At 39.0% G+C, this 17,781-nt stretch overlaps 3 protein-coding genes across 3 annotated transcripts; 1 reads left to right on the top strand and 2 right to left on the bottom strand.

The window, feature by feature from the left end:
* Positions 1-6,024: 6,024 nt before the first annotated feature.
* LOC128860738 (larval cuticle protein F1-like) lies at positions 6,025-6,514 on the bottom strand. Its single transcript, XM_054098451.1, has 2 exons — positions 6,455-6,514; positions 6,025-6,384 (listed from the first exon to the last, which is right to left on the bottom strand). Exons 1-2 carry the CDS (start codon positions 6,464-6,466, stop codon positions 6,025-6,027), a joined length of 372 nt encoding a protein of 123 aa, XP_053954426.1. The 5' UTR covers positions 6,467-6,514.
* A 5,669-nt stretch (positions 6,515-12,183) lies between these two features.
* Positions 12,184-12,724, bottom strand: LOC128861690 (pupal cuticle protein C1B-like). The gene is made up of 2 exons (XM_054099993.1): positions 12,646-12,724; positions 12,184-12,576 (listed from the first exon to the last, which is right to left on the bottom strand). Exons 1-2 carry the CDS (start codon positions 12,655-12,657, stop codon positions 12,238-12,240), a joined length of 351 nt encoding a protein of 116 aa, XP_053955968.1. The 5' UTR covers positions 12,658-12,724; the 3' UTR covers positions 12,184-12,237.
* Positions 12,725-15,208: 2,484 nt separating this feature from the next.
* Positions 15,209-15,751, top strand: LOC128860976 (larval cuticle protein F1-like). Its single transcript, XM_054098800.1, has 2 exons — positions 15,209-15,276; positions 15,347-15,751. Exons 1-2 carry the CDS (start codon positions 15,265-15,267, stop codon positions 15,695-15,697), a joined length of 363 nt encoding a protein of 120 aa, XP_053954775.1. The 5' UTR covers positions 15,209-15,264; the 3' UTR covers positions 15,698-15,751.
* Positions 15,752-17,781: the final 2,030 nt, after the last annotated feature.

Here is a 17,781-nt window from a genome sequence, read left to right as displayed (position 1 = left end):
CAAAGTCATTATTCATATTCGGCAGTCGATCTCTTTACTTACATATACATATTTACTCGTTCAATTGATCACCATTTTGCATTTCATTGCCTGTAGTGACTGTTCGAATATTCGTTTTCGGTGCGATCGGTGCTTGCGAGGGACATGTTAGCATAATTTTAAAAAGGTCTTGCAGAAATGGCACAGTGTTAATTGGATATGTTGATACAAGGGGTTTCTAATTTGGTTTCGTTTTCTGATTAATTTGGTTACATGGCAAACTTAACAGTTTTCCAGATATTCAATTTTGTTCTTATTGTTTGTTTTTGCTGATGCTAGTTAAAACTCTGCTTGAGAAAGTTTTGACTTTACAATTTTTCCCATCACTTTCCCAAATTATGGGTAGTTTTAACCTAAACCGATTTAAATACTGTATGACATTAAGTAAGAATGATTGCAGAATCATCACAACAATAATAGTGGGTGTGTAGTTTCCGGTCTACCATCGGACGCGTCCCCGGAAGAAATAAAATCCCGCTACGAGCCAACACTGGAAAAGCAAACCCGTAAGCGGCTGTTCCATAATGACCGGCTATCTTGTTAGCGTCTGTGCTTCAAGTTAGAAGCTTTTTATTGCATCTATCAACAAGTATAAAATGGGAACATATAATAATAACAGGGTTAGATTGAAAAGTAATGAGCCTTATTTTTTTTAAGCAGTTTTATTAAACCTTTTGGCTTCAAAAGCGGTCCTTTCACTGCAAGAAACATTTTTTAAACTCATCCGCCGGAATCGCGTTCAATTCGGCTGTCACAGTTTTTTGGATCGCCTCGGTGGAGTTGAAACGCCTCCCTTTCAGCTTTCTTTTCAGGCGCGGGAACAAGAAGAAGCTCGGAGGGGACAGGTCTGGGCTGTAGGGAGGGTCGGGAAGCACCGGAACCTCCATCTTGGCCAATGCAGAGGTGCAGAGGAAGACGGTGCGCGCCGGCCCATTGTCGTGATGAAGGGTCCAATTGTTGACGAGGTCGGGCCGAACCCGGGCGACGCGGTTTTTCAGCTGAAGGAGCACTTATTTGTAAAATTCCGCGTTTACAGTGCTTCCTGGAGGTACAAACTCCTTGTGGACGATGCCTCGAGAGTCGAAAAAGATGATCAGCATGGTTTTGACATTGGATTTCGACATACGCCTCCCGGCCTTCCTTGAACGACTTGTGCCGCCGTTTTTCCTGGGCACTGGACAGAGATTGGTCCCCGTAAGCCTCCTTGAGTAGCCCAATGGTTTCGGTACTCGTTTTGTTTAGCTTTACGCAAAATTTGATCGATTAACGTTGCTCCAACGATCGCTGCATTTTCGCCACTGCAAAATCCTAACACACTTTTAAAACAGCTTTCACGCGCGGAGCTATGTTGACTGCCCCGCTGTTGGCAGCGAACTGTGACCGGTTTCTAGTGGAAGGGGAAGGCTCAGCGATCATTTTCCCCTACCAGCCGATTCGGTTGATCGCTTGGCAGACGCTCCGTGCGGGAAGGCTCATTACTTTTCAATCAAACCCAGTATATAGTAAATCAAGTGTCGGATAACTCTTATCTTAATTCCAATCATACACTTCTGTAGTGTGGCTCAGCTCGGTCCCAGACTAATTATATTCCTCACATACATACAGCTCATCAAACTAGAAAAGCACAGAACGACTTTTAAAAATCGACTACGTGAAAATTTCGCGACAAATATTCGCAAGGGCCAGAAGAATACGCGGACATAATTACATCACAGAAAGAAGAAAGAAAGAGTTTGGACAGGAAGTAGCTAGAAAATTCAGTATCGAATATATGGAAAACACAGCAAATCACATGCAACCAAACAATCTTCCACAAACTGATGCGAAGGCTGCAGAGAATGCACAGAATCTCCCTCAACCCGTTGAACCCGACACAGCAGGGTCAATAGATTTTGAAAGCTCATACAATAATGAAGAGGAAAATTATGCTAAATGTAAGGGAATGCCTGTGATAAGCCTGCTGTGCCTGCCGAAACTTCACATATCTGCAACACTGGAAAGGTTGATTGAATATTACAACCTGGTTGTGTTACCAGACATGCTGAACGTAGAATTTAATTTTGATAATAATTATGTACTTGCTAAAACTATTTCTGAGTTAATCACTAACAAGCGTTTCGAAAAAATCAACCAAATCTAAAATAAAAACCAGTCCGTCTGAAAAATGCAATAAATTGGCGTAGTTGATAAGATTCGATAAGAGCATAGAAGAGCATCGACGAAAAATACAGCATTCATAGGTGGAAATATGATACCTTCAGACAATTAAAATGTCAGGTTTACAAAATATGTAACTGCGTACTGGTTTAAAAAGGTTACATGTGCAAATGACAAACTTGTCGTGCACTTCACAAAGATCATAAACATCGGAGCGTCGGAGAAGAAATACCAGATTTTGCAACACTTGGCACAACTTACCCTATCAGAAAGTACCGGGAATGTTTAATTTAAACGAACTGCGCACGTGGCAACCGAACCATATTTTTTCTTATGTTGGTAAGACGTGTGTCACTTTTTAGCGCTATCGGATCATTAGTGTCTTACTGGCCAGCCGGAAATATGGGCAAGCAATTCTTGGATTTTGCATGATGATAACGCGCCATCGCACCGAGCCTAAACTGTGCTGGATTATCTGAGCAAACACCAAGTAAATACCACCGTGCAAGCACCGAATTCACCTGATATGGCCCCGTGCGACTTCTTTTTCCTTCCCAAGTTGAAGTTACCATTTCGTGGAAGGAGATTTCAGTCGATAGAGGAGACCAAAGAGAATACAACGAAGGACTTAAAGGCCATCCCTTCGTCGGCCTACCAGGGGTGCATGGAGGACTGGGTTAAACGTTGGCACATGTGTGTTGCTTCAGATGGGTTATATTTTGAAGGAAATAAAATAAATTTGCCTGAAATTTAACTCTATTAAACATCCCCGCTACTTTCAGACCATAGGGTACAAGACTCCAAATTATGTTAACACAAGTGACCCTTCCCAATTCAGACCAAACCGTTGTCTGCCTGTTATTTATAAAATATTCACTTCAGAAGAGCAGAAACGATGTAAAGAGAAATTGATCAAAGATCAAATCGTCCCCTTAGTATTAAAATAGCCTATACATTTTTTGATGTTTTGAGAAAATGAATTTCAAACTTTTTGTCGAAAGTAGCTCTCACTCAAATCTAGTTATGTCTGTAAATATTTATTATTTTTTGAATGACGTTTTGACCCACTTTGTGGAACTAGAATTTGACAAAATTTTGACCACATATAAAATCGACGATGGAGAATCCAAAAATTCAATAAAAAAATAATAGCCTATGAGCACATAGGCTATTGTTATACTAAGGGGACGAAATAGTCCTTAGCCAAATCTAAAAACCATAACAGAAACTTTAACGCGGCTTTTATTGATCGGATGATAGCATATGAGCAGTTCCACATTCTTGGCTTATAGGAGTACTTTATCCTTCTAACTTCAACCCCAATATTACAAATTTTTTAGGTAAAATTATGCGGTATTGGAGGACACGAATAAAAATATCCGGTTCTGAAAATTTTCTATATACAAGCGAAATTAATATTCGTAATGGTATGTTCCAGGGTGATTCCCTGAATCCACTCTTGTTTGCACTTAGTATGAATCCTCTACATATTCACAATGAGCTGGCGTATGGTTCTGTGCTAAGGGTGGACACTCTGGAAAATGCCGGCTGGCTCACCCTTTCTATGTAGACGAATTGAGGATTTATGCAGCAAACGCAACAATCGACCAAACCTTTTGAAATGCGTCGAAATCTTCTCCATACATATTAAAACGCCCATCGGACTTAGAAAGTATCGAAAGATCTCAATACTTTAAGGAAAAGTAGTTCCTCAACATGTTTTTGGGGGAATTGGTGATCTCAACATAACGGAAATAAAACGACAGGGGACTGCAAAACAGCATCACAGATACAATGCAAAGGAGAAAAAACCTGTTAGCAGAGTTTAAATGAAGCGGTATCGTATACGAGGTGTGTTCAAAAAGTATCGCGAATTTTGAATTTTCCCTAACCTACATTTGAATTTCAATTTTTTTCTGGCGATATGTGAGTACTCACGTCTCTCACTCGTGCCGACGAGTTCGGCCTTTTTGAATGTTCAGTTGATTGTTGACAGCTGCTTTACTTGTAAAGGTTTCGGCTCGTCTTTGTTTTTTACTTATTCAAAACCATGGATCAAAGAACCAGTAACAAATTTTATGTGAAAAACGATTTAATTGCGCAGATGCATTCCGAATGTTGACTGTGTCATACGGAGAGGCTACTTTAGACCAAAGCAACGTTTATCGGTTTTACAAAATGTTCTCAGAAGGCCGAGAAGATGCGAACGACGAAAAGCGTGTCAGACGCCCGAGCACTTCAACAACAGACGAAAAAATTGATCAAGTGAAGAAAATGGTATTGGCCAATCGTCGAATCACCATTAGTTGCTGAGAAGTTGCTGAGGACCTAGACATATTGATTGGCTAGAGCCATTCGATTTTTTTTTCAATGATTTGGGCATGGGACGGGTCGCCGCAAAATTCGTACCAAAACTGCTCAATTTCGACCAAAAGCAGCATCGCATGAACATTGCTAATGAGATGTTGGACTCTGTCCGCGACGACCCAAATTTGCTCCAGAGGGTCATAACTGGTGACGAATCATGAGTTTATGGTTATGACGTGGAAACCAAAGTTCAATAATCTCAATGGAAGCTCGAAGCACGACTTTGTGCGCGACGTTTTAGCCAAAAACAACACACTAATGATGCCACAGACGCCTACATCTGACCCCCTGTAACTTTTTCTTGCCCCCGAAACTGCAGAGGCCCATGAAAGGATGACGCTACGCTACGATTGACGAGATAAAGACGGCATCGAAGGAGGAGCTGAACAATATAAAAAAATGATTTTTTGAAGTGCTTCGAAGATTGGAAAAAAAAGTTGGCACACGTACATAATATCTTATGGGGATTACTTTGAAAGGGGCAAAATAGATATTAATGAATAAATAAATAATTTTTGAAAAAAACACAAAATTCGCGATACCTTTTGAACACACCTCGCAGTTTCGGAATAGTAAAACGGTAATCTATTGAAATAGTAAATCAGAAATACCACTTCAGTCGATGAGAAGATTCAAAGAGAGAGACTTTAAACCAAGTGCTAGCTGGATGTAACATGCTGTCAAACTCAATCTTCATATCTGACGATTTTTTTGATTGATAATCTGATAAAATTGCTTATATAATTCACGGCGCGGTTCTCCTTAGCACGAATATGCAACAAAAATATTTGCAGAAAAGGTGTTTACCTAGGCATCGGTGTTAAACGCCAGTGGGTGCTAAGAAAAATGTAAATAAAACCAGTTATCATCTCAGCGCATAAACTGCGAAAAATGTAGCAGTCAACCCCCGGAAATGGGGTTTAGAAATGCAAAAAGCAGCAGTACATAACTCAGTCCAATAGCCCGAAACTATATTATTTATAGTAAACCACTTATCTTTGGTAAAGATAAGATTTATATTTTTAATTGTAATCAAATATTTTGTCCTGGTATTGCATCAGTATCACATTTTAGTAAAACTGGGTTCTCAGTTATAGAAATAGTAGAGTAGAGTTCCGGCATAGAGCAGGAATTTAGGGTGCAAGAAGCAAGTGCCGATGTCATGAAATCCTCCTCTCCGAATTAAATCTTCCTGAAGCTGCTAATTTGTTCGGTAAAATTATATGATAAACCCTAACGAACACTTTTACAAAGTCTGTATGAGTTTGATGCACTTAGAATCCGCCTCTAAACTTGCAAGACAATCATTAGTAAAAATGGTACATATTAACAGACCTTTCTTTCACAAAACCTATTTGCCTATAATTTGAATCGTCGTCATAATTAAACACACAAATTTTTCTATTCCATATTTTATATAATCTTCAGTTTAATTTTAATCTCGTTCGATTCATCAGGATATTATCTAATATATTTCTTCAACACAGCAACGGCTGGTGCGGCAGCGACAATTGGGGCAGCAGCATAAGCAGCTGGGAAAGCGGCGGAGTGAGCAATAGAGTGAGCTGAGTAGCTGCTGGCGTATGGGGCAACGTATCCAGCATAACCGACATGGTAAGCAGCGGCCACTGGAGCAGCGTAGGCAGCGGCTAAAGGAGCGGCTACAGGAGCAGAATAAGCGGCAGCTAAGGGAGCAGCGACCGGAGCAGCATAAGCGGCAGCAACTGGAGCGGAGTACGCAAGAGCGGCAGGTGCAGCCAACAGACCGGGCTTAGCAGCACCGAAGGCAACAGCGAAGAGAGCGAGGAAGCAGACAGCGAACTGTTGGAAGAAAGAATAAATTTTAACTAATACTCAATTTATTTTTTGTCAAATGTTTCATTAAACTTACCAATTTGAACATTTTGTAGGTTTTGGTTTTTGTTGAAGAATAGACTTCTATACAATCGAAGAGGTTTGCGAATTATGATGTCAATTGTCAACAAACCTCAAACTTTTATACGAATACCTAATTATGCACAAATTATGCCCATTGTCGTGTTCGCACCATTAAACCTTGAAGGCACGGGGTTGAACTACCAAGCAGGTAGTAAAAGTTTAAAATAGTTGAAGAAATTTAACGTTGTAGTTCAAAGTCATTATTCATATTCGGCAGTCGATCTCTTTACTTACATATACATATTTACTCGTTCAATTGATCACCATTTTGCATTTCATTGCCTGTAGTGACTGTTCGAATATTCGTTTTCGGTGCGATCGGTGCTTGCGAAGAGCATGTTGGCATAATTTTAAAATGATTTTGCAGAAATGGCGCAGTGTTAATTGGATATGTGGATACAAGTGGTGTATTGAACTAAGACCGATTTTTTCTTGATAAGTGGTGGGTTGTCTGTAGATGCATATCACTGCAAATCCCGTCTCAGTAGTAAATTTGTATCTCCTTTTTACCATTATGTAATAGGGAACATTTTTGGAACAACATCAAGGCACACCCCTCTATCAGGAGGAGGAGCTCTCCCAAACTTCCAATAATGGGTATAAGCGTCAATAAGACGAGAAAAGGCATAAGCCGGTTTTGACGTTTGATGGTAGGTAGCCTTACGAAGTCAACCAAACCCATCATTTCTTCGGAAATATTTATTACCTCGGAGCTATAATTTCATTTATCTGCTGGCAAAATTGCCCCCAAATCGAATCAGAGTAATCTTTTCGTACTTTGTCGAATCGTTTCGACGCATTTCGACAGTGTATTCGATTGCCAGCACTGAGAGTGAACGAAGGTAATAATTATTCCGAGAAAAAGTGATTTGGTGTCTGAAGAGAAATAATTTGTGTGAAATCAAATGTTTAGACTTCACTCTTAAAAATTTTCGAGAAAACCAAGAAGCTATTGTATAAAATTTCGCAGTGAGATTAGCTTAGTGCATTTGAAGAAAACTTTTGTTGGCAAAGTACCTGTGGGCCAAAAGTAAGGTGAATTTGGTTGTAAAATGAAAAATCTTTATTTATTCTTGTAAATCAATTTCATGCCCTTCAAAATAATCCCCTCTCGATAAAATACACTTCTGCCAACGATTTTTCCAATCCCCGAAACATGCCAAATAGTCCATTTCCGGTATAGCCATCAGCACCTTCTTCGATTCAGCTTTTATCTCCTCAATCGACTCAAAATGCGTTCCCCGGAGTGGTATCTTGAGTTTTGGGAATAGCCAGAAGTCACACGGAGCCAAATCAGGCGAATACGGTGGTTGCGGAACGATATGCGTGGAGTTTTTGACGAAATGGTCTTGAAGAACGAGTGCAGTGTGAGACGGTGCATTATCGTGATGCAAAAACCAAGAGTTGTTGGCCCATAATTCTGGTGTTTTTAGACGAATTGCTTCACGTAAACGACGCATAACGCTCAAATAATATTCCTTTTTAACAGTTTGGCCAGGTGGAAGGAATTCATAGTGCACCACACCACGAAAATCGAAAAAAACTGTCATCGTGACCTTTATTTTTGAACGACTTTGACGTGCTCTTTTCGGTCTGGCCTCGCCTTTAGCACGATATTCGTTTCATTGGTCGGTTGTTTCAGGGTCGTAAGCATAAATCCAAGTCTCATCTCCCGTAATGATGCACTTGAGCTTGTCCTGATAGTCTGAAAGCATTGTTTCACACACATCAACGCGACGACTTTTTTCCAAGAATTTTAGAGTTTTCGGTACCAAACGAGATTTGACTTTTCGTAGGTCCAAATGGTCTTTCAAAATGGTTTTCACAGATCCTTCAGATATTCCGATCAAATCAGTAAGGTCTTTAAAGTCAACCGACGATTTTTGAGCACTAACTCCTTCACTTTATTGACGTGTTGATCATCTGTTGACGTCGATGGTCGTCCGGAGCGCTCCAAGTCATCAACACGTTCTCGACCCTCTTTGAAGTCTTTGTACCAGTTATAGACATTTGTTTGCGACATGGTCGAATCACCAAATGCTTTCTGCAACATGCTAAACGTTTCCGCAGCCGAAATTTCATTCCGCAAACAAAATTTGATGGCACTTCTCTGCTCAATCAAATCAGACATTATAAAAATCGAAAAATGCACTCCTGGTCGTTTGGTAAACACAAGCGTAAATATATTACTGATAATGACATTCACATGAAAGTTGGCCAGATGTTATTAACAGTGCTGCCAACTCTTGAAAAAAAACTAGAGGGGAATTTTTATCTCGCGAAGTTTGACAAATAAATTAACCTTACTTTTTATCCACAGTATATACCAGTTTATTTTTAGAAAATATGTTATGCGTTTTTTTCTTAGCTTTCAAATGGATTAGTTGTCAGTTTCTAATTATAATGCAAATGAATGAATTCATAATTCACTTTTTTATCAAATGGCGTCTATCATGGCGAAAGAGTCTTCAGTAAAATTTTGGATGGGCCCCAAGTAGGAAGCCTCTAGCGACTATACAGGGTTACCGGGAAATTCTTTCAAAGTCGTTATTATTTAGCTAATTTCTGATTAATTTGGTTATTTTGCATGATGTTCACAACTTAACCGTTTCCGAGATATTCGATTTTAAAAATTATAAAAAAACATTTATCTTTAACTTTTGGTTCAACGGTGCAACGGTGTTTTCTCGTTTTTAGTTAAAGCGTAAGTTGATCGTCTATAAAATGTGAACCAAGCCTGACAGCTAAAAATAGTTTTAAAAACATCATTAGAAAACATTTGTTTGTGTATGGGGTAGGGCAGGGTAAAATCGTATACCAATTTATGCTTTTTATAGATTATAACTCGTGGCCAGAATACATTTTTCTATTTATTTTTACAGACCCATCTTTGTATATTCAATGCCCTCATTTATAATATTGGGTATGGGAATAAGTTTCCGCTCTGGTTAAAGAGGTGTCGCTGCTGATACTATCAGGTCGGTCCATAAGTTCGTGCGTATTTTACCCATAATTACACTTTTGTACGATTTTGCATACAAGTGATTTTTATCGTGGATAGAAGCACGTGTTGTTAAAAAATAAAATGGAATCTTCGAACGCGTATAAGAGGCATATTTTGTATTTTTTTTTATAAAAGTGGTAAAAATGCAACATCTTCTGCTGCAGTGTGGTTAACAAAAATCTTTAGTGAATAGACGCAAAGTTTTGTTTCACCACGACAACCTAAGACCTCATACCGCAAGGCAAACATTAAGCAAGCTGAACGAGCTCGGATGGGAGCCAATGCCGTATCCACCATACTCTCCGGATATTGCATCACAAGGTGGACTTCCGTGGACTTCAATTCCATATGAGTAACAAGAACTACTCCTCAAAAGAAGCTATAAAAAGGGATATCGAAGCGTATTTTGGCTCCAAGGACAAACAATTTTTTGAGGAGGGAATTAAAGATTTGCCTAAACGTTGGGAAGACATTGTAAATAATGAAGAAAAATAGATTATTGATTAATAAATACTTTCAACCTGTTTTTTATTAATTTTAAAACCATCTTTAAAAAACGCACGAACTTATGGACTGATCTGATATTTGTGTGCCCGCTCTAGTAATATACTGGTGATTTCAAGGTTCACATGTGAGGTCTCGAGCCAGTTGTTTGAAGCGCAAAAATATCCTTTTTTAACTGACGTCAAAAATGTCTACGTTCGTCCCGAAAAAACATTTGCGGGAAGTCATGCTTCATTATTACCTTTTAAAGAAAAGTGCATCTGAAACGTGTCGTATATTGATCAATATTTACGGTAATCACGCTCCGCCAAATACAACTTATAAAGAGTGGTTCCGACGCTTAACAAGTGGCAATTTCGTCGTGAGTGATAATGATCTCGAAGGAGCTCCGAAAAAATTCGAAGGTCCTCAACCACAACATTTATTGGATGAAGACGCTGGTCGAACCTTTAATGATATATCTAAAGACTTGGAAGTTAACAGATAAACCGTCGATAAATGTTTGCACGCGATGGTGAAGGTCCAGAAACCGGGTAACTGGGTGCCACATCAATTGAAGCAGAGGGATATCGAGAAACGTTTGGTGACGTGTGAGATGATTCTTGAATGGCACAAAAGAAAAGGTTTTCTGCATCGAATCGTCCCTGGCGATGACAAATGGTTCAATTATGATAATCGTAAGCATCGAAAATGTTGGAGACTCGAAATGCATGCTTCAATGGTTATGTTGTGCATCTAATGGGACCAGAAGGATGTCATTATTGTGAACTCCTTAACCATCACTAGCGAACATTACGGACAGCAACTAATGCGCTTGAATCGAGCTCTCAAAGAAAAGCGACCAGAATGGTACGGTTGACATGACAAACTGATTTTACTGCATGACAATGCCAGGCTACACGTTGCTAAATTGGTCCAGAAATATTTAGAGAGCCTAAATTGGGAAATCTTGCACCACCCACCGTAGTCCCCAGATATTACACCTTCGCATTACTATCTGTCCCGATAAATGCAGTTAGCCCTTATTGGAGAGCGGTTCACTTCTTACGAGAGTATCACAAACCGGCTCAATGAATGGATCAAGTCAAAAGAACTCGAATCTTTTGCCAGAGGAATCCGTATGCTGCTTGAAAGATGGAGTAAAGTTGTAGCTTATAATGGCATATATGTACTTCACGTAATATCTTACTTACTATACTCTTGAAATACATCTTCGCAGAAGTGAGGGCAATCATTAATTTTTTTACTATTATTTTCGCGTAAATAAGACCTATGGTACTGCCAGACCCAAAATACACACCAAACAGTTACTTTTCCATAGCGTAGAGGCTCCTGCCTTTTTTTCAAATGCAAACGCAAGTAGAAATATAAGATGTGTTTAATATAATTAGTAGGTAAGATGAAACTGGGGTTTAAAGCTTTCATTAAAAACTTTCAGTATTTATTTTAATTTGGAGAATAATGTGATCGGAATTTCATATCGAGCACTGCTTCAAATCAGTTATGACCTACTATATGTTCGATGACTCAGCAGAAATTGGCAGAGCTTGACTCCTTAAATTAGCTAACAAATACGTAGCCGAATGGGTTGGTGCGTGACTACCGTTCGAAGAACGTGAGCCTGTCTCCCGGAATTTCTAATATTCAATATGTGGAAATCAGCATTACTTAATTCCTGTCATATAAACCGAAGTTATTTACAATAAACGTATTATCTTTTGTAAAGCCGCTAAGTAATTGATATTTTAATCGTAAAAAAATATTTTGTACCTGGTATTGCATCAATATCAGACTTTAGTAAAACTGGGTTTTCAGTTATAGAAATAGTAGAGTAAAGTTCCTCCGAATGAAATCCTCTTGCAGCTGCTGATTTGTTCGGTAAAATTTTATGATAAACCCTAACGAACACTTTCACAAAGTCTGTATAAGTTTGATGCACTTAGAATCCGCCTCTAAACTCGCAAGACAATCTTAAGTACAAATGGTAAGATTAGATATCAGCAGACCTTTTTCCTCAAAGCCGTGCTGAGATTAGACTTGAGAAAATTAGACGCGAAACAGCAAAGTCTATTTTAACTCTAACAACACACTCAAATACTATAGCTTGGCAACAGTCTGCCCGTTATTGGCCTATTATTTGAGTCGTCATCATAACTAAACACACAAATTCCATACTTTAGGTAATCTTCAGCTTTATTTTAATCTCGTTCGGTTCATCAGGATATTATCTATTTCTTCAACACAGCAACGGCGGGAGCGGCAGCGACAACTGGGGCAGCAGCATAAGCAGCTGGGAAAGCAGCGGAATGAGCAATTGAGTGAGCTGAGTAACTGCTGGCGTATGGCGCAACGTACCCAGCATAACCGGCGTGGTAAGCAGCGGCCACTGGAGCTGCGTAGGCAGCGGCTACTGGAGCAGCATAAGCGGCAGCTAAGGGAGCAGCGACTGGAGCAGCATAAGCGGCAGCAACTGGAGCGGAGTACGCAAGAGCGGCAGGTGCAGCCAACAGACCGGGCTTAGCAGCACCGAAGGCAACAGCGAAGAGAGCGAGGAAACAGACAGCGAACTGTTGGAAGAAAGAATAAATTTTAACTGATACTCAATTTGTGTTTGGTCAAATGTTCATTAAACTTACCAATTTGAACATTTTGTAGGTTTTGGTTTTTGTTGAAGATTAGACTTCTTTACAATCGAAGAGGTTTGAGAAATGTGATGTCAATTGTCAACAAACCTCACGCTTTTATACGAATACCTAATTATGCACAAATTATGGCCATTGTCGTGTTCACACCATTGAACCTTGAAGGCACGGGCTTATACTACCAAGCAGGTGCCGAAAGCGTCAAATATGTAGTTGAAGAAATTTAACGTTGTAGTTCAAAGTCATTGCTCATATTCGGCAGTCGATCTCTTTACTTACATATACATATTTACTCGTACAATTGAACACCACTTTTCATTTCATTGCCTGTAGTGACTGTTCGAATACTCGTTTTCGATGCGATTGGTGCTAGCGAAGGGCATGTTAGTGTAATTTTAAAAAGGTTTTGCAGAAATGGCAATATGTTTTTGATTTCGTTTCTTTTTCGTTTCTGATTAATTTGATTATATGGCAAACTTAACAGTTTTGCAGATATTTGATTAAAGATTACATACGTGGTTGCATGTCCGTTTGTTTTTAACTGTTAATTTAAAAAAAAAATCGTCGATACGATTTGAACCAACTCTGGGAGTTAAAAGTCTGCTTGATAAAATTTTGTGTTTATGAGTTTACACTTCCTTATATACACCATTAGAAAACATTTTTTTTTGAAGTGAAACTTGAAACTGAAAGTGCGACCGCTATTCGAAAAAAACTCATTCTATCAATTGGTGCATCATACCCGGGCACTACCAAATGGTAGTCTCGCATCAACATATTCGTTTACAGCGGAGCGGTATAAAACAAAAATTAAAATGAAAGAAGTCACTTGTAGGCGGATTGCGGGCTCAACTAGTGGGGGGTAAAATTTCATAAGAAGGAAAAAATTACGTGACTAAAAAAATTTAACAATTTCAATTCGTTTTTCATTATACCCCGTAACTCGGTGCAATCTTATTTTATTTTTGGGAAAATAGAAACCCATAGCACTGCCGGACCCAAAATACACACCAAAAAGTGAATTTTTCAAAGTGTAGAGGTACCTGAATGTTTTTACGTGGATTTTCCTCGCTCCAAATTTGGCAATTTTGAGATTCCTCGCTGAAGATGTTTTTCTCTCCCCACACAGCGTCCGACATTAAGTTACCATGGTAAAATGTCAAGACTAAATAAGGTAGACCCTTTTGAAGGACCTTAGTTCTATCTCTGACTATTTAAGGTATGGAATTGAGATTGATGGCAGGTTTTTTTGATTGTTTAATTAATTCTGTGAGAATTTGAGATTGGCACGAAGGTTAGGCCGTTTAGTACTAGCATGTCGGATTTAGAAAACTCTGCCCGAAATGTTTTAGTCAATTTCTAAAATAGCTCAATTTTAGCTCATTCACGACGGTGAACTTTTATTTAGCTTGAAAGACGTACAGAAGTCATGAAGAGCTAAAAGGATAACAATGCTTGCAAATGTATTCAATTAAGGTTTAAAAGGAAGAATGAAAAGTTATAGTTTCGGGTTTGTTTATTATATTAAAAAAGGTATGAAAATTATTTTTTCTACTTTTTTTAGTTATATTTTGAACTGCGTCTTTATCTATGCCAATGTGTATATTAATACAAGGTGGGACAAAATTAATCACCATATCGAAAGAAATTTTTACAAATGGTGTCGTACGTCAATCATACGAGTATTTTACATTTGTGAACTAGACAGCTGCAGTATACAGACAAACAATGGTGCGCGTGAGGGAAGAAATAAAGATTTTCATTACTCAAACATTTTCATTACTTAATTGAAAAGTTATTCAAAAACATGGGCTACATATGTATGTATAGGTGGTACATGCAAGCATTCTTAGGGGTATGTAATATAAATCGACTGCCTCGGCAAGCACAGAAGAAATTATAGGTTTCGTTGGTATATGTTCGGCTACCAACCAACGTCAAAACCGACTTATACCTTTTCTCGTCTTATTGGCGCTTATACCCATTATTGGGAGTTTGGGAGAGCTCCTCCACCTGATGGAGGGGTGTGTCTTGATGTCGTTCCAAAAATGTTCCCTATTACATAATGGTAAAAAGGAGATACAAATTTACTACTGAGACGGGTTCTACAGTGATACGCATCTACAGACAACCCACCACTTATCAAGAAAAAATCGCTCATAGTTCAATATATACCTTGAATTGACATATCCAATTAACACTGCGCCATGTCTGCAAAATCATTTTAAAATTATGCTAACATGCCCTTCGCAAGCACCAATCGCACCGAAAACGAATATTCGAACAGTCACTACAGGCAATGAAATGAAAAGTGGTGATCAATTGTACGAGTAAATATGTATATGTAAGTAAAGAGATCGACTGCCGAATATGAACAATGACTTTGAACTACAACGTTAAATTTCTTCAACTATTTTACGCTTTCGGCACCTGCTTGGTAGTTCAACCCCGTGCCTTCAAGGTTCAATGGTGCGAACACGACAATGGGCATAATTTGTGCATAATTAGGTATTCGTATAAAAGCTAGAGGTTTGCTGACAATTGACATCACAATTCGCAAACCTCTTCGATTGTAAAGAAGTCTAATCTTCAACAAAAACCAAAACCTACAAAATGTTCAAATTGGTAAGTTTAATGAAACATTTGACAAAAAACAAATTGAGTATTAGTTAAAATTTATTCTTTCTTCCAACAGTTCGTTGTCTGCTTCCTCGCTCTCTTCGCTGTTGCCTTCGGTGCTGCTAAGCCCGGTCTGTTGGCTGCACCTGCCGCTCTTGCGTACTCCGCTCCAGTTGCTGCCGCTTATGCTGCTCCTGTAGCTGCTCCCTTGGCCGCTGCTTATGCTGCTCCCGTAGCCGCTCCTTTAACCGCTGCCTACGCTGCTCCAGTGGCCGCTGCTTACCACGCCGGTTATGCTGGTTACGTTGCGCCATACGCCAGCAGCTACTCAGCTCACTCTATTGCTCACTCCGCCGCTTTCCCAGCTGCTTATGCTGCTGCTCCAGTTGTCGCTGCCGCTCCCGCCGTTGCTGTGTTGAAGAAATAGGTAATATCCTGATGAACCGAACGAGATTAAAATAAAACTGAAGATTACATAAAGTAAGGAATAGAAATATGTGTGTGTTCAATTATGACGACGATTCAATTTATAGACAAATAGGTTTTGTGAAAGATATGCTGATATCTAACCTTACCATTTTCACTAAGAATTGTCTTGCAAGGTTAGAGGTGGATTCTAAGTGAGTATTTCATTTTGCATTTTTCAAATGGATTAAAGTATGCGTTTCTATTCGTTATCTTTATTAGTGACAACGCTACTTGCTTCTTGCACCCTAAATTCCTGCTCTATGCAGATGATAACAAACTCGACTCTGCTGTTTCTTTTACTGAGAGCCCAGTTTTACTAAAATCTGATACTGATGCAATACCTGGTACAATATTTTATTATAATTAAAAATATAAAATTCTTAGAGACTTTTTAAAATATAAGACGTGTATTGTAAATAATTGCAATTTATATGACAGCGCCTTGGCCGAATGGGTTGAGAACCATTTATCGTTCGAAGTCGGTCCCTCCATTTGTGAAATAACGTCAAGACGCACGCTGCAAATAGGAGGAGAAGCTCCTAACCAACAAAGTTGCTAGCGTCAATTATAGATATATATGTATCAATATATATCAACTTAAAAATAACCAGGTTACATAATAGCCAAAAGCAACTGATTTTTTCGGTGCTATCGACATTTCCTAGTAACTAGTTAAAATAACACTTTAAATGAGACTGCCACAGAAGTAATTGAAGTCCGCCGTAACGACCGGAGAGAGATATGATGTGATGAAGAATACGAGACTGCAATAATGGCCAAAAATGAGGCGAGACAAAAAATGCTGCATCGACGCACTCGGCAAAATAGTTCTGACTATAAATAGAAAATACGAATAACAAAACCGATCCGGAATTCGTGAAATTTAATTGAGCTCATCTGTCAAAGAAACAAAAATGCATGAGAAAATCCAGAAACCAGCGAAAATTCTGCGAAGCTGGCAGGATTATTTCCCCAATGTACTCAAGAACGTAAGTAGCGTAGAAGTTATCACAGTCGTACTACTGAGCGGAATTGAACATCACGGCCCTTGTCATGGAAGAAGTTGGATCTGTAATACGTACGCTAAAGTGCAAAAGTGGCAACGCGAGTGAAGAAGATGGTATCATAGCAGAATTAATTAAATGCGGCGGGCCAGCTGTCGTATCTGCACTAACAAAGCTTATACAAAAGCTGGGAAGATGAAACAATTCCACGAGACTTGCAATTCAGTTTAATATTTTCGATTCATTAGAAAGAAGACAAACGCGACTGCAGTAATCTCAGAGGAACTTTTAAGCTCTGCCGAAAGAATTAATCCTGAGGCAGTGGATATTCTGGGCAAGTATTAATGGGGATTTCAAACAAATAGATCAACAACAGATTAGTGTTTCGTAATGTGCCAAACCTTCGAAGAGTTTTATGAACATGGGCTTGATATCCATTGCCTATTTGTAGACTTTAAAAAAGCTTTCGACAACATCGACAGAAATGAATTTGCTCTTGTTCTCTGTCGTCAAGGTGTACGTCACTACGAACATTCAGATCTGGGTCTATGCTGACGATCTTGCTAACCTTGGAAGAAGCCCATGTGTTAAAACGCATTTATAAAGCAAAGCTGCGAGTTAACGTCGATGAGACAAAATACCTCATAAGGCCAAGCAATACCACTCGCTACAGAGATCTGGAAGTTGGTGTACATATTTAATGAGTGGAAAGCTTGAAATACCTGGATATAAACTTTAGTACCATATCGAACCCCCTATTCTTCATAATACCACCAACATATAACCACCAACATTAAGAATCACCACATACGCTTTGTGCGAAAGATACTGAGGAGAATATTTGGTCCAGTAAAGGAAGTTGATGAGGCTTCTAGAATAAAATATAAAAACGAAATCGAACAACTGATAACGAGCCAAAACATTGTGCGCTTTACTCAGAAGTAGACGTTAGAATAGACAACAACAGGATATCGAAAAATACCTATACATTTTGTATGAAGGGCAGTAGAAAGCGCGGAAGGCACCCCAAAAAATGTCT

The sequence above is a fragment of the Anastrepha ludens genome, chromosome 4 (genome assembly GCF_028408465.1).
Source record: "Anastrepha ludens isolate Willacy chromosome 4, idAnaLude1.1, whole genome shotgun sequence".
In the NCBI taxonomy this organism is placed as follows: Eukaryota; Metazoa; Arthropoda; class Insecta; order Diptera; family Tephritidae; genus Anastrepha; species Anastrepha ludens.
Note: the sequence above shows the minus strand (reverse complement) of the source record. Positions and strands in the feature narration are given on the sequence as shown.